We start from the raw sequence: 11210 nt of genomic DNA, 5'->3' as shown, positions 1-11210 counted from the left end.
TGAGTTTTTTGTGACATCCTTAAAACCATGGGAAAAGTCAAGAAGATAATGCCATTCTAGGAGGGGAACATGGTAGCTGGGCTGGGGGGAAGGTAGCAGGCAAGACTTACTTTTCACGTACACATATGTTTTTTAGTAGTGCACACCTACACACATTGCCAAACAGAGGTTAGTACACAGACTGGAGAGGCAAGCCACCTGATTCAAATCCTAGCTGTACAAATTACTAGCTGCAAAATGTTGGGCAAGCTCTGAGCCTCACCTCTAAAGTAGGGAGTAGAGACTACCTCATCAGATTGCTGGGAAGGTTAAATGATTTAATATGTATAAGAAGCTTAGCATCAAGTATGTGTCAGTCATTACTAACAAAAAGCCAAAGTGAAGATTTGTCAAGGTTGTCCTATGATGAGGAGAAGGCAATGGCACCCCACTCCAGTATTCCTGCCGGGAAAATCCCATGGACGGAGGAGCCTGGTAGGCTGAAGTCCATGGGGTCGTTGAGGGTCGGACACGACTAAGCGACTTCACTTTCACTTTTCACTTTCATGCATTGGAGAAGGAAATGGCAACCCACTCCAGTGTTCTTGCCTGGAGAATCCCAGGGACGGGGGAGCCTGGTGGGCTGCCATCTATGGGGTCACACAGAGTCGGACACGACTGAAGTGACTTAGCAGCAGCAGCAGTCCTATGATAGGCCAAGATATTGTTGCTTGTATGAAGTTAAATAATAATCAGATTTTAGCCAGGAATATAAATTTAGAGTATCTAGCAGATATGAAAATCAGCTGCCATGCCTGTGGGATTTATATAGCTAACAAGCCTGAATTGTTTGAGTTTTGTTATATGTTTTAAAAGGCAATAGAATAGTAAGCATTGCTGAAAGAAATTAAAGAAGATTTAAGTAAATGAAAAGACATCCTACGTTCATAGATCAGAAGGCTTAATTGTTGTCAATACTCCCCAAATTGAGCCACAAATTCAGTGCAAGCTTATCAATATTCCAGCTTCCTTTACTGTAGGAATTAATAAATTGATCCTAAAATTTATATGAAAATGCAAAGGATTCAGAATAACCAAAACAATCTGAAAACAGAATAAAAACAGAGAACTCACCCTTCCCAATTCTAAATGTACTACAAAGCTGCAGAAATCAAGAAACCATGGAACTAGCATTAGGATAGACATATATGTCAATGGAATAGAATTGAGTCCAGAAATAGAGCTCTCACATTTACAGTCAAATGATTTTTCAAAAGGTGCCAAGACAACTCCAAAGAGAAACAATAGTATTTTCCACAGATGGTGCTGGGACAACTCAGTGTTCACACTGAGAAGAAAGAGGTTGGACCTCTACTTCAGATCACACACACAAAATAACTCAGAATGGATTACAGACCGAAATTTAAGAATTAAAACTATAAAACTCTTAGAAGAAAACTTAGGGGTAAATCTTCATGACTTTGGATTAGGCAATGGTTTCTTAGATATGACACCAAAAGCAAAAACAAACAAACAAAAAAAGAAAGAAGTTTGATTATGTAGAAATGTCAAACTATTTGCTACAAAATATACTAGCAAGAAAAGTCAACCCATAGAATGGGAAGATATATTTGCAAATTATATACATGTAATATATATCTGAAAAGAACTTGTATCTAGTAAAGACCTCTTTTTTCCCAGATTTTTTAATTGAAATATAGCTAGTTTACAATACTGTGTTAGTTTCCAGTGTAGAGCAAAGTGATCCGGTTATTTATATATATATAGTATATATGTATACACATATGTGTGATTCAGTTTCCTTTTCAGATTCTTTTTCACTATAGATAATTGTAAAGCATTCAGTATAGTTCCCTTTGCGATACAGTAGCTGCTGTTGTTTACCTATTTTATATACAGTAGTGTGTATAAATTGGGCTTCCCTGGTGGCTCAGCTGGTAAAGAATCCTCCTGCAAGTAGGAGACCTGGGTTCGATTCCTGGGTTGGGAAGATCCCCTGGAGAAGGGAAAGGCTACCCATGCCAGTATTCTGGCCTGGAGAATTCCATGGACTGAACAGTGCATGGGGTTGCAGAGTTGGACACGACTGAGTGACTTTCACAGTAGATATAAGTTAATCTCAAACTCCTATCTTACAAAGAACTCTTACAACTCAAAAGGGTTTCCCTGGTGGCTAAGTAGTAAAGAATCTGCCTGCAAATTCAGGAGACTCAGGTTTGATCCCTGGGTCAGGAAGATCCCCTGGAGAAGTAAATAGCAACTGACTCCAGTATTCTTTCCTGGGAAATCCCTTGGACAGAGGAGCCTGGGGGGCTACAGTCCACAGGGTCACCAAAGAGTCAGACGTGATTTAGTAACTAAACAAAAACAGTAACTTACAACTCAAAAATAAAAAAACCACCTCCGTTAAAGGATGGGTAAAGGGTTTGAATGGACCTTTCTCCAAAGAAGATTCTCAAATGGCCAATACCACTCCAAACCCATTAGAATAGCCATAAAAAAAAAAAAAAAAAAAAAAACAATAACGTGTATTGGCTAAAAAGTAAAGAAATTAGAACTCTCCTACTAGTGGGAATGCAAAATGATGCCTATACTTTTGAAAAGTCTAGCCGTTCTTGAAATGTTAAACACAGAGTTACTAACTGATCTAGCAATTCTACTCTTGGTATATATCCAGGAGAAAGAAAAACATATATTCACACAAAAGCTGGGAAACAAATATTCATAGGAGCATTACTCATATAGCTAAAAAACAGAAATTACTGAAATGCCCATCAACATGTTTATCCATGATATGAATAATTAAAACTGGTATATCCATATAATGAAATATTATTTGGCAATGAAAAGAAATGAAATACTAATAATGCATGCCACAAGATTGAAGAATCACAAAAACATTTTGCTAAGTGAAAGAACCCAGTTATAAAAGACTACACATAGGCAAATCTCTATAGACAAGTCTATAGAGACAAAAAATAGATTAGTAGTTGACTGAGTGCTGAGGAAAGGGGAAAGAAAAAGGAATGATTGCAACTGGTTATAGGTTTCTTTGGGGTGATGAAAATATTCTCTACTTAAATTGTGGTGATGTTTACACAACTCTGTGAATATACTAAAAACTAATTGTGTGCCTTTTTTTTTTTTTTCGGTCACACCTCATAGCACGTGGGATCTTAGTTCCCAACCAGGGATGGAACCCATGCCGCCTACAGAGTCATAACCACCAAATGCCAGGGAAGCCCCTAATTGTATACTTTAAATAGCTTGATTTCACAGTATGTGAATTATATCTCCATAAAGATATAATGATACTTCTTTAATGGCAAAAGCAAGAGGAACTAAAGAGCCTCTTAATGAGGGTAAGAGAGGAGAGTGAAAAAGTCAGCTTAAAACCCAATATCTTTAAGGGGAAATGGTGGAAGTAGTGACAGATTTCCTGTCTTAGGGCTCTAAAATCACTGCGGAGGTGACTGCAGCAATGAAATTAGAAGACAACTGCTTCTTGGCAGGAAAGCTACGACAAACCTAGACAGTGTGCTCAAAAGTGAAGACATCACTTTGCTGACAAAGGTCCGTATAATCAAAGCTATGGTCTTTCCAGTAGTCATGTACGGATGTGAGAGCATAAAGAAGGCTGAGAACCAAAGAATTGATGCTTTTGAACTGTGGTCCTGGAGAAGACTGAGTCCCTTGGACAGCAAGGAGATCAAACCAGTCAATCTTAAAGGAACTCAACCCTGAATATTCATCGGAAGGACTGATTCTGAAGCTCCAATATTTTGGCCACTTGATGTGAACAGCTGATTCATTAGAAAAGACCTTGATGCTGGAAAAGATTGAAGGCAGAAGAGGGTGACAGAGGATGAGATGGTTGGATGTCATCATTGACTCAATGGACATAAATTTGGGCAAACTCCAAGAGATGGTGAAGGACAAGGAAGCCTGGCATGCTGCAATCCATGGGGTCACAGAGTCGGACATGACTTGGCGATCGAACAACAACAAAACTTTCTTTTAAGGTAATGTAGCTGGTCACCAAGCTCTTGCAACTTGTGGAGTTGGAACTCCAACTCTTGAGTAAAGAATGGACTCCTTTAGGCCTCGAAGGATAATATATCTTGAAACTAAGCTTCCAGTTAGATATGAACAGGGTTGTGGTCACTGGCAACAATTCCAGGTATGGATTTTATGTATTATCAATTAAGGGAAAACTTTTAGGCTGTCAGTTACCTAGTTAGTTCCTGTGTTTGGCCAGATGCGGTGTATTTATTCCATGGACTGTCTGTGGGAACTGTTTGTGTCTTAGGGCCGCACATTGCCCTCTGCTCTTGATTATATTTCCAGGTCAGTTGTTCCCACCATCAATTAGCATGTGTGCTCAAGGGAATGCAAACTGATTTCAGCATTATCTTAAACAAAACATAATCAGGAAGGTACGTATCCTGCCAAAAAAAAATTACATAATGCATTCCAAGGCCAACTAAAAATTAATTTGGACCAACCATGCTGAGTATATGGATTTAGCAAAAGTTTAAATGGTTAATAGTTCTGGGTACTCTTGTAGAATACCAATTTTTTTTTTAACCTTAAATCTTCTTTTAGGAATCAGAAATTCTACAAGTTTAAATTTCACAGAAAAACAATAAACAAATGAAAGTCTCAAACATCTGTCTCGGTACATGTATTAAGGTAGTATTTGCAGGTAGTATCTATCTACCACCTGCAAAGCCTTATAAGCCAGAACATTTGAATACCTACTTGGTCCATAGCCTGGGACATCACCTGAGAGATCCACCCCAAACCACTGAGTCAGAATCTGCATTTCAGCAAAATCCCCAGGCAATTTGTGGTCACATTAAAATTTGAGACGCTTTGATCTCATAATTCACGAAGCTCAATGTGGAATAGCGTCAGGAAAACTGGTCAGTGGGTCACTATTAGTAATCTCAATTAAGACAACATCTAAGAATAGATTGTAGCAACCTCAAAATGCCCCTATTTGACTCAATGTGGTAAAAGCTGCAAAGTCTCTGTTTCTGTAACTCTGTTTCATGTAAATGTTTTTCTCATATGAAACACAGGAAAGGAGGCTATGGTGACTGCTTTTACTGAAACACTGCGGGTTGGTGGGGTGTGGGGTGGGAAGGGGGTTGGGGGGAGTGTGGAGCCGAGAGGAGCTGTTCCTAAGGAAAGCCTGCTAGTTCTAGTTGTCCACAGCTCTTCCTCTAGGCTTTGCCCTTCTGGCCCCAGAACCACATCCTGTGGGAGCCCAGTATGAATACTTAGACTTCAAGCAGCAGGTGGTTAAGTGTCATAAGGGTAGGAGGGTTCCTGGGTGAAAGAGGAAAACCTCACTCTCTCGAGTCCACTTATCAGTATGGAAAAGAGCAATTCAAACCTGAAAGCACCACTCTGTTTTCCCTTTCCCGGTGCATATGTGTGCTAAGTCATTTCAGTCGTGTCCAACTCTTGGCAACACCGTGGACTGTAGGGTGCGAGACTCCTCTGTCCATGGGCTATTCCAAGCAAGAATACTGGGTTGCCATTTCCTCCTCCAGGGGATCTTCCTGGCCCAGGGATTGAACCTGCGTCTCTTACATGTCCTGCTTGGCTGGCGGGTTCTTTACCACTAGCGCCCCTTTCCTCTCCTCAGGTAGGTGCAACTCAGCTATAGCCTTTTATCTTCCTTGCGTGTTTGCTAAGTTGCTTCAGTTATCTCCAACTCTTTGGGATCCTATGGACAGTAGCCCACCAGGCTCGTCTGTCCATGGGATTCTCCAGGTAAGAATGCTGGAATGGATTGCCATTTCCTCCTCTAGGGGATCTTCCTGACCCAGGGATTGAATCCTCATCTTTTTTATCTCCTGCATTGGCAGGCGGGTTCTTTACAACTAGCACCACCTGGGAAGCCTTATCGTCCTTAAAGAGCTCCAACTCTTCTAAACTTGTAGGCTTTGAGTAAGTGGTAATCCACTTACTGCACCTTCTCCCCACATTTCCACTTCCTTCAAAGGAAGTTTAGAATGCCAAGTAATCAGGCAGCGTTCCGAAGCAAATGAGTGGTGTCAATTGCTATGGTCAGGATGGGGGAAAGGAGTCAAGAGTCTCCCAGAGATGACATTTAAAATGCTGATTCCTGGGTTCTATTATTAAGATTCTGATTCAGGGGTCTGGGCTTAGAACCAAAAATCTGCCTTTTTAACAAGTGCCCCCAAGTGATTCTGATGTAGGAGGTCCAGGCCTACACTTGAATAAACAGTGATATAATTAGTTTGGGCTTCCCTGGTGGCACTAGTGGTAAAGGATCTGCCTGCCAAAGCAGGAGACACCAGAGACTGGGGTTCAAATACTGTGTCAGGAAGATTCCCCAGTGCGGGAAATGGCAACCTGCTCCAGTATTCTTGCTTGGAAAATTCCATGGTCAGAAATTCCAGGGTGGGCTACAGCCTACAGCGCTGCAGAGTTGGAAGGAGTTGTGTGAGTGACTAAGCACACATACAGGATTGGTTTGAGAATAGCAATACCACCTTGACAAATAAATCACTTATCTAAAGCATCTGTTTGGTTGTTTCAACTGATGTTGTCAACTTCCTGTTTGGTTTCCATTCAGCAGACACTGAGCAACTATTGTTTGCAGAGAATTGTTTCAATACTAGCTGCTGCTTTCCTGTGTGATTGGACTGGATGGAAGAGATGGGAGAGAAGGGTATGATCACATCAGAGAACTATTTCTCAACTTCCTAGAAAAATGACAAACTCACCTTTTCATGATTTGTGAAACAGATTAACCTAAAAGACTGTACTACCCATAGTTTACTAACCTTTTGGGCACCAGAGTACCAGAGATGCCATGGTCTTGCTTGCAAGGTCAGTTCTGTAACAAAACTGCTGCTGCTGCTGCTAAGTCGCTTCAGTGTGTCCGACTCTGTGCGACCCCATAGACGGCAGCCCACCAGGCTCCCCTGTCCCTAGGATTCTCCAGGCAAGAACACTGGAATGGGTTGCCATTTCCTTCTCCAATGCATGAAAGTGAAAAGTGAAAGTGAAGTCGCTCAGTCGTGTCCGACTCTTAGCGACACCATGGCCTACCAAGCTCCTCCGTCCATGGGATTCTCCAGGCAAGAGTACTGGAGTGGGGTGCCTTTGCCTTCTCCGGATGTAACAAAACTGCTATGGTTCAAACCCTACTTTCTCCACTTACATGATACGACCATAGACAAGTGACTTTTCTGTGACTCAGCTTCTTCATCTGTAAAGATTATAGAACCTACTTCATTGAGTTAACGTTTGACAATTCAATGAAACACTGAAATATCTAATTGATGCAGAGGACTTCGAGAATCTAACGTACTGAAAATGTATTCTGTTTTTAGGTTAAGGCCACAAAACCGCTGTGAGTACACTGAGAAATGCTTCCGGAGGGTGATTTGGAATTCCAGGTGAAGAAAGTGCAGTTAAACTTTACGTTCAGATGAATTATTCTAACTGGAGTGATCTGGGGTTTTTGTTTTGTAAAGTTCCCTAATCCTTGGCTTCTTTGGGAGTTTGTCCCTGGGATGCCACACTCTGCCGCTAAAATCCCCCTCCAAAGTCCCAGCTCACGGTTTCAGGCAGGTGCCCCGCAGGAGCCGGACCAGGACTGGAGCGGCCACGGACGTGGACGCGGAGCCCAGCCCCCCAGTGGAAAGGCTGGGTGAGGACCGGGGTCCCGCAGTCCCGGGGCCGCCTCCCCACGAGGATGCCGGCGGGCGCGGGGAGCGTGCGCGGCCACGTGACGGCCGCTATAAGAGCGCTCCGGGCGGACGCTCGGCTCCCGCCGCGCCTCCTCGCCGGCCGCGCTCGCTCCCCGCGCCCGGCGTCTCCGAGTCACGAACTTGCGGCTGCGGCTGTGGCGGCCGCCCGCGCCCCCGGCTGCACCATGACAGGTACGCGCCGCCCGCCGCTGCCGCAGCGCTTCTCCCCCCGCAGCCGGCCCTCTGCCCCGGGGGAGCTCCCGGCAGGACGAAGACCGCCGCAAAGTTGCAGGCTGGCCGCAGCCGGGCGTGTCGCTTCCTGCGTCAGCCGCTGCCCCGCCGCCCCGGGGGCCCGAGCTGCCGTCCCGACCCGGAGCGCAGCCGAGGGGCCCCCGCCGGGCAGCGCCTGGGCCCTCCGCCGAAGCCCCCGTTCCTGCTTCCGTCTCCTTGCCCTTCCTCCTGCGCGCACCGTGAAGGGCGGGCGGGCGGGCGGAGCAGCTGCGGCGGGCTGCGTAGGGGCGGGGAGCCGGCTCCTCCGGGGCGCCCGGCCCGAAGCCGGAGAGCGGCGGGGTCGCGGGGCGCCGCCTCCACAGCCCACGGGTTGGAACCTCTGGAAAGGGGCGGCCGCGAGACGGGCACACCGGCGGCCCCGGCCCGGCTCCTCGGCCGTCAGTCCCGGCGCTGGCCGCCTCGCCGAGCCTATTTTTAGGCCTTTGGGGCTGGGTTGCGGGAAGCCGGAGCCCGGCGAGCGCCCCCGGGGAGCGGGACCCGCGCGGTGGGAAGGCGCCGGCCCACTTGTTGCAGGGTGTCCGGGCCGCTCGGCGAGTCTGCCCCCGAGGACCGCAGACCGTGCTGTTGAGTCTAATAGTGGGGTTATTACAGCCACTGAACTGCGGAAAGATTGCAGAAGTCACCCGGAGCTCGGCCATCTCTGGGAGGGTTTAGCCTCCTCCCCAGCTGTCATTGGTCTTTCCTTTGCTAGGTTTGCCTTGCAAACCTCAGTTCCTAAGGTTGTCCTGCTTCCCTCTTCCTTTGGGAAATCATCCATATCCTTGCTTCCTGAAAGCCTTGAATCCTACTTACCTGTAAACTTTTCTCTTTGATCCCCCGGTGTGTGTATGTGTGCTAAGTGGCTTCAGGCATGTCCTGCTCTTTGGGACCCCATAGACTGTAGCCCCTCTTGTCCAGCGATTCTCCAGGCAAGAGTACTGGGGTGGGTTGCCATGCCCTCCTGCATGGTCCTGGAATCAGGACCATCTTTGAGTTGAAACATCATTCATCATGCCCCAGGTTAAGCGCCCCTGTGGTGGGCTGACTAAAATATTGCTATCTTATGACGGGTTGAAGAAACGAGAACAGGCAGAGGTTGATGGGTATGTCAAGGGATGGGGGCCCTGTTCCGAGCTTTCCTAGAAGCAGATGACCCTGGAGGAGGGCGAGGTGCAGGTAGAAACTCTAGACCTTCTAATGCTTAACAGAGAATCCAAGGCTATATGTGAAGGTTGCCCTCAAATCTTCGGATGGGGACTGTGCTGGCTCACTGGACAGCCTACAATTTCCTCTTACTTCTCAATGGAATTTGCCTCCAGGCTCCACTGGAAAATGGGCAAAGGGAGGAAGAGGAAACCTAAGACAGAATCAGAGTGACTTCGTTACAGTGTCCCAACTGCCCAGTTGGGCAACAGTGACCCACGTGAGCCCCAGCAGCACTGGATCCTTTGTGTTTGTATGCCCACCAACCTGTTTTAACGTTAAAATCCCTTTCGAGAGGGAATGTGTCCCAGAATCATCCTGGGAAGGACTAAAGAAATCCTAAAGGCTTGGCTGGTGGCCTTGGAAGGGTAAGGCCTGTTCAGGAGGAAGAATAATTCATGTATTTGCAACTAAGTGATTATTGGAGATTGATATTTGAATGTGGGTGTGTGTGTGAGAGAGAGGGGATTCCCTGGTGGCCAGGTGGTAAAGAATCCACCTGCCAAGCAGATGTGCGTTTGATCCCTGGGTCGGGACAGTCCCTGGAGGAGAAAATGGCAACCCACTCCAGTGTTGTTGCCTAAAAAATTCCATGAACAGAGGAGCCTGGCGGGCTACAGTCCAGGGGGTCACAAAGAGTCAGACAGGACTGAGCGACTGAGAACAAGCATGGGTGTGAAAGAGAGGGTTGAGGGGCCCCAGGGTACTGGGTAGGATGTAGTGCTTGCTTCTCCAAGGAAAAGGACGCAGGTTTGCTGGAGCTTGTGAGGTAGTCCCTAAATCCATTCAACAGTGATGGGCCACTATTTAGCTGGAAGCATCAAGGAGGGAAGGCTTCTTGGGGGAAGTGATGTTTAAGAGAGACTCAAAGTGTCTCTGGAGAGATGGTTGGGTGACTGTGGAGTCTTTGCTCCAGGTTGAGGAAAGAGTTGAAAAAGCCGGAGGCTTGGCACATGTGAGCACCAGGATGAAGAATATGGGCTCTGCTTCAGATGCTCTCAGTTGAGGTTGTTGGCTGGGTTTGTTCTTGACTGAGAATACTGTCTATGATACCTTGTAGGACAAACAGAAAATGCACTTCTTGATCTCTTCTCTACTACCTGGTAATTGCCCTCTGGGTGTTAAGCTACTTTGTCGTCTGAGAATTTAGTGTGTCTGGACTCTAAGTTAGATTTAATTTTTATAGCCTCTTGAAGGTTGCCAATGATCTCCTACTAAAGAATGGTATTGAGACACTCTGAAAGTGGGCACTGGGTTCTCTCTCCCACCCCCCATCCCCCAAGAGGTTCTTCCTTTATTAATCGAGCAGGTTGATCACAGAGGAGTTGATTTTGCCCAATTATTGGTTGACTAGGGTCCTGGGGTCATGTTTTCTAGTTAGAATGATGTAATGAATACCTTCTGTTTTCCTTGTTTTAAGATCAGGCCTTTGTGACACTGACCACAAACGATTCCTACGCCAAAGGAGCCCTGGTCCTGGGCTTGTCTCTGAAACAGCACAGGACCACCAGGAGGCTGGTTGTGCTCATCACCCCACAGGTCTCGGACTCTATGAGGTGAGGACCTTGCTGCCAGGCTGTTGGTTGGGCTCTGACATCACCTCCCCTGTTTCTAGCATCAGTGGACCTTAAGGCCAGACCCTTTCCAGAGATTCAGTGCTGGTGGAGAACGATGAGAGCTGCTGAGTGAAGGATTCCTGGGTCTGAAACCTCTTCCTGGCTCTTGGGAGATGTTCCACCCAAGCTCCATCTGGGAGGTGGAGTTCTGGCCCTTGTGCTTACTGATCACAACCAGGAGTTGGGCTCTCTCATAGGCAGGTCCTCTCCGGGTGATCCAAGTGAGTGATTCAGTCCAGCCGTTCCCTCTGTGTCCTCCTCCTTCACCTGCATACCTTTCCCCCAAAGGGAACAGGGGCTATTGTTTCTGTTTCCAGCCAAGCAAACCTCCCTTGCCTTTGAAAGAAAGTAGCAGTTCTTGCCTGGAGAATCCCAGGGACGGGTG

General features: G+C 46.5%; 1 protein-coding gene across 2 annotated transcripts in view; it reads left to right on the top strand.

Annotated features, from left to right (window-relative positions):
- Positions 1-7629: 7629 nt before the first annotated feature.
- The window catches only part of GYG1 (glycogenin 1), a 40897-nt gene continuing 37316 nt past the window's right edge, over positions 7630-11210 (top strand). The window contains exons 1-2 of one of the 2 annotated variants that reach the window (XM_061419175.1): positions 7630-7928; positions 10630-10765. In XM_061419175.1, the coding sequence (XP_061275159.1) occupies positions 7742-7928; positions 10630-10765 (323 nt within the window). In that variant the 5' untranslated portion in view covers positions 7630-7741. The remainder of the gene's footprint in view (positions 7929-10629; positions 10766-11210) is intronic. The other variant, XM_061419168.1, reaches the window with a different exon arrangement.

This window comes from Bos javanicus, chromosome 1 (assembly GCF_032452875.1).
Source record: "Bos javanicus breed banteng chromosome 1, ARS-OSU_banteng_1.0, whole genome shotgun sequence".
Lineage (NCBI taxonomy): Eukaryota > Metazoa > Chordata > Mammalia > Artiodactyla > Bovidae > Bos > Bos javanicus.
The sequence above is the reverse complement of the archived record's forward strand: the minus strand, read 5'-3'. Positions and strand labels throughout refer to the sequence as shown.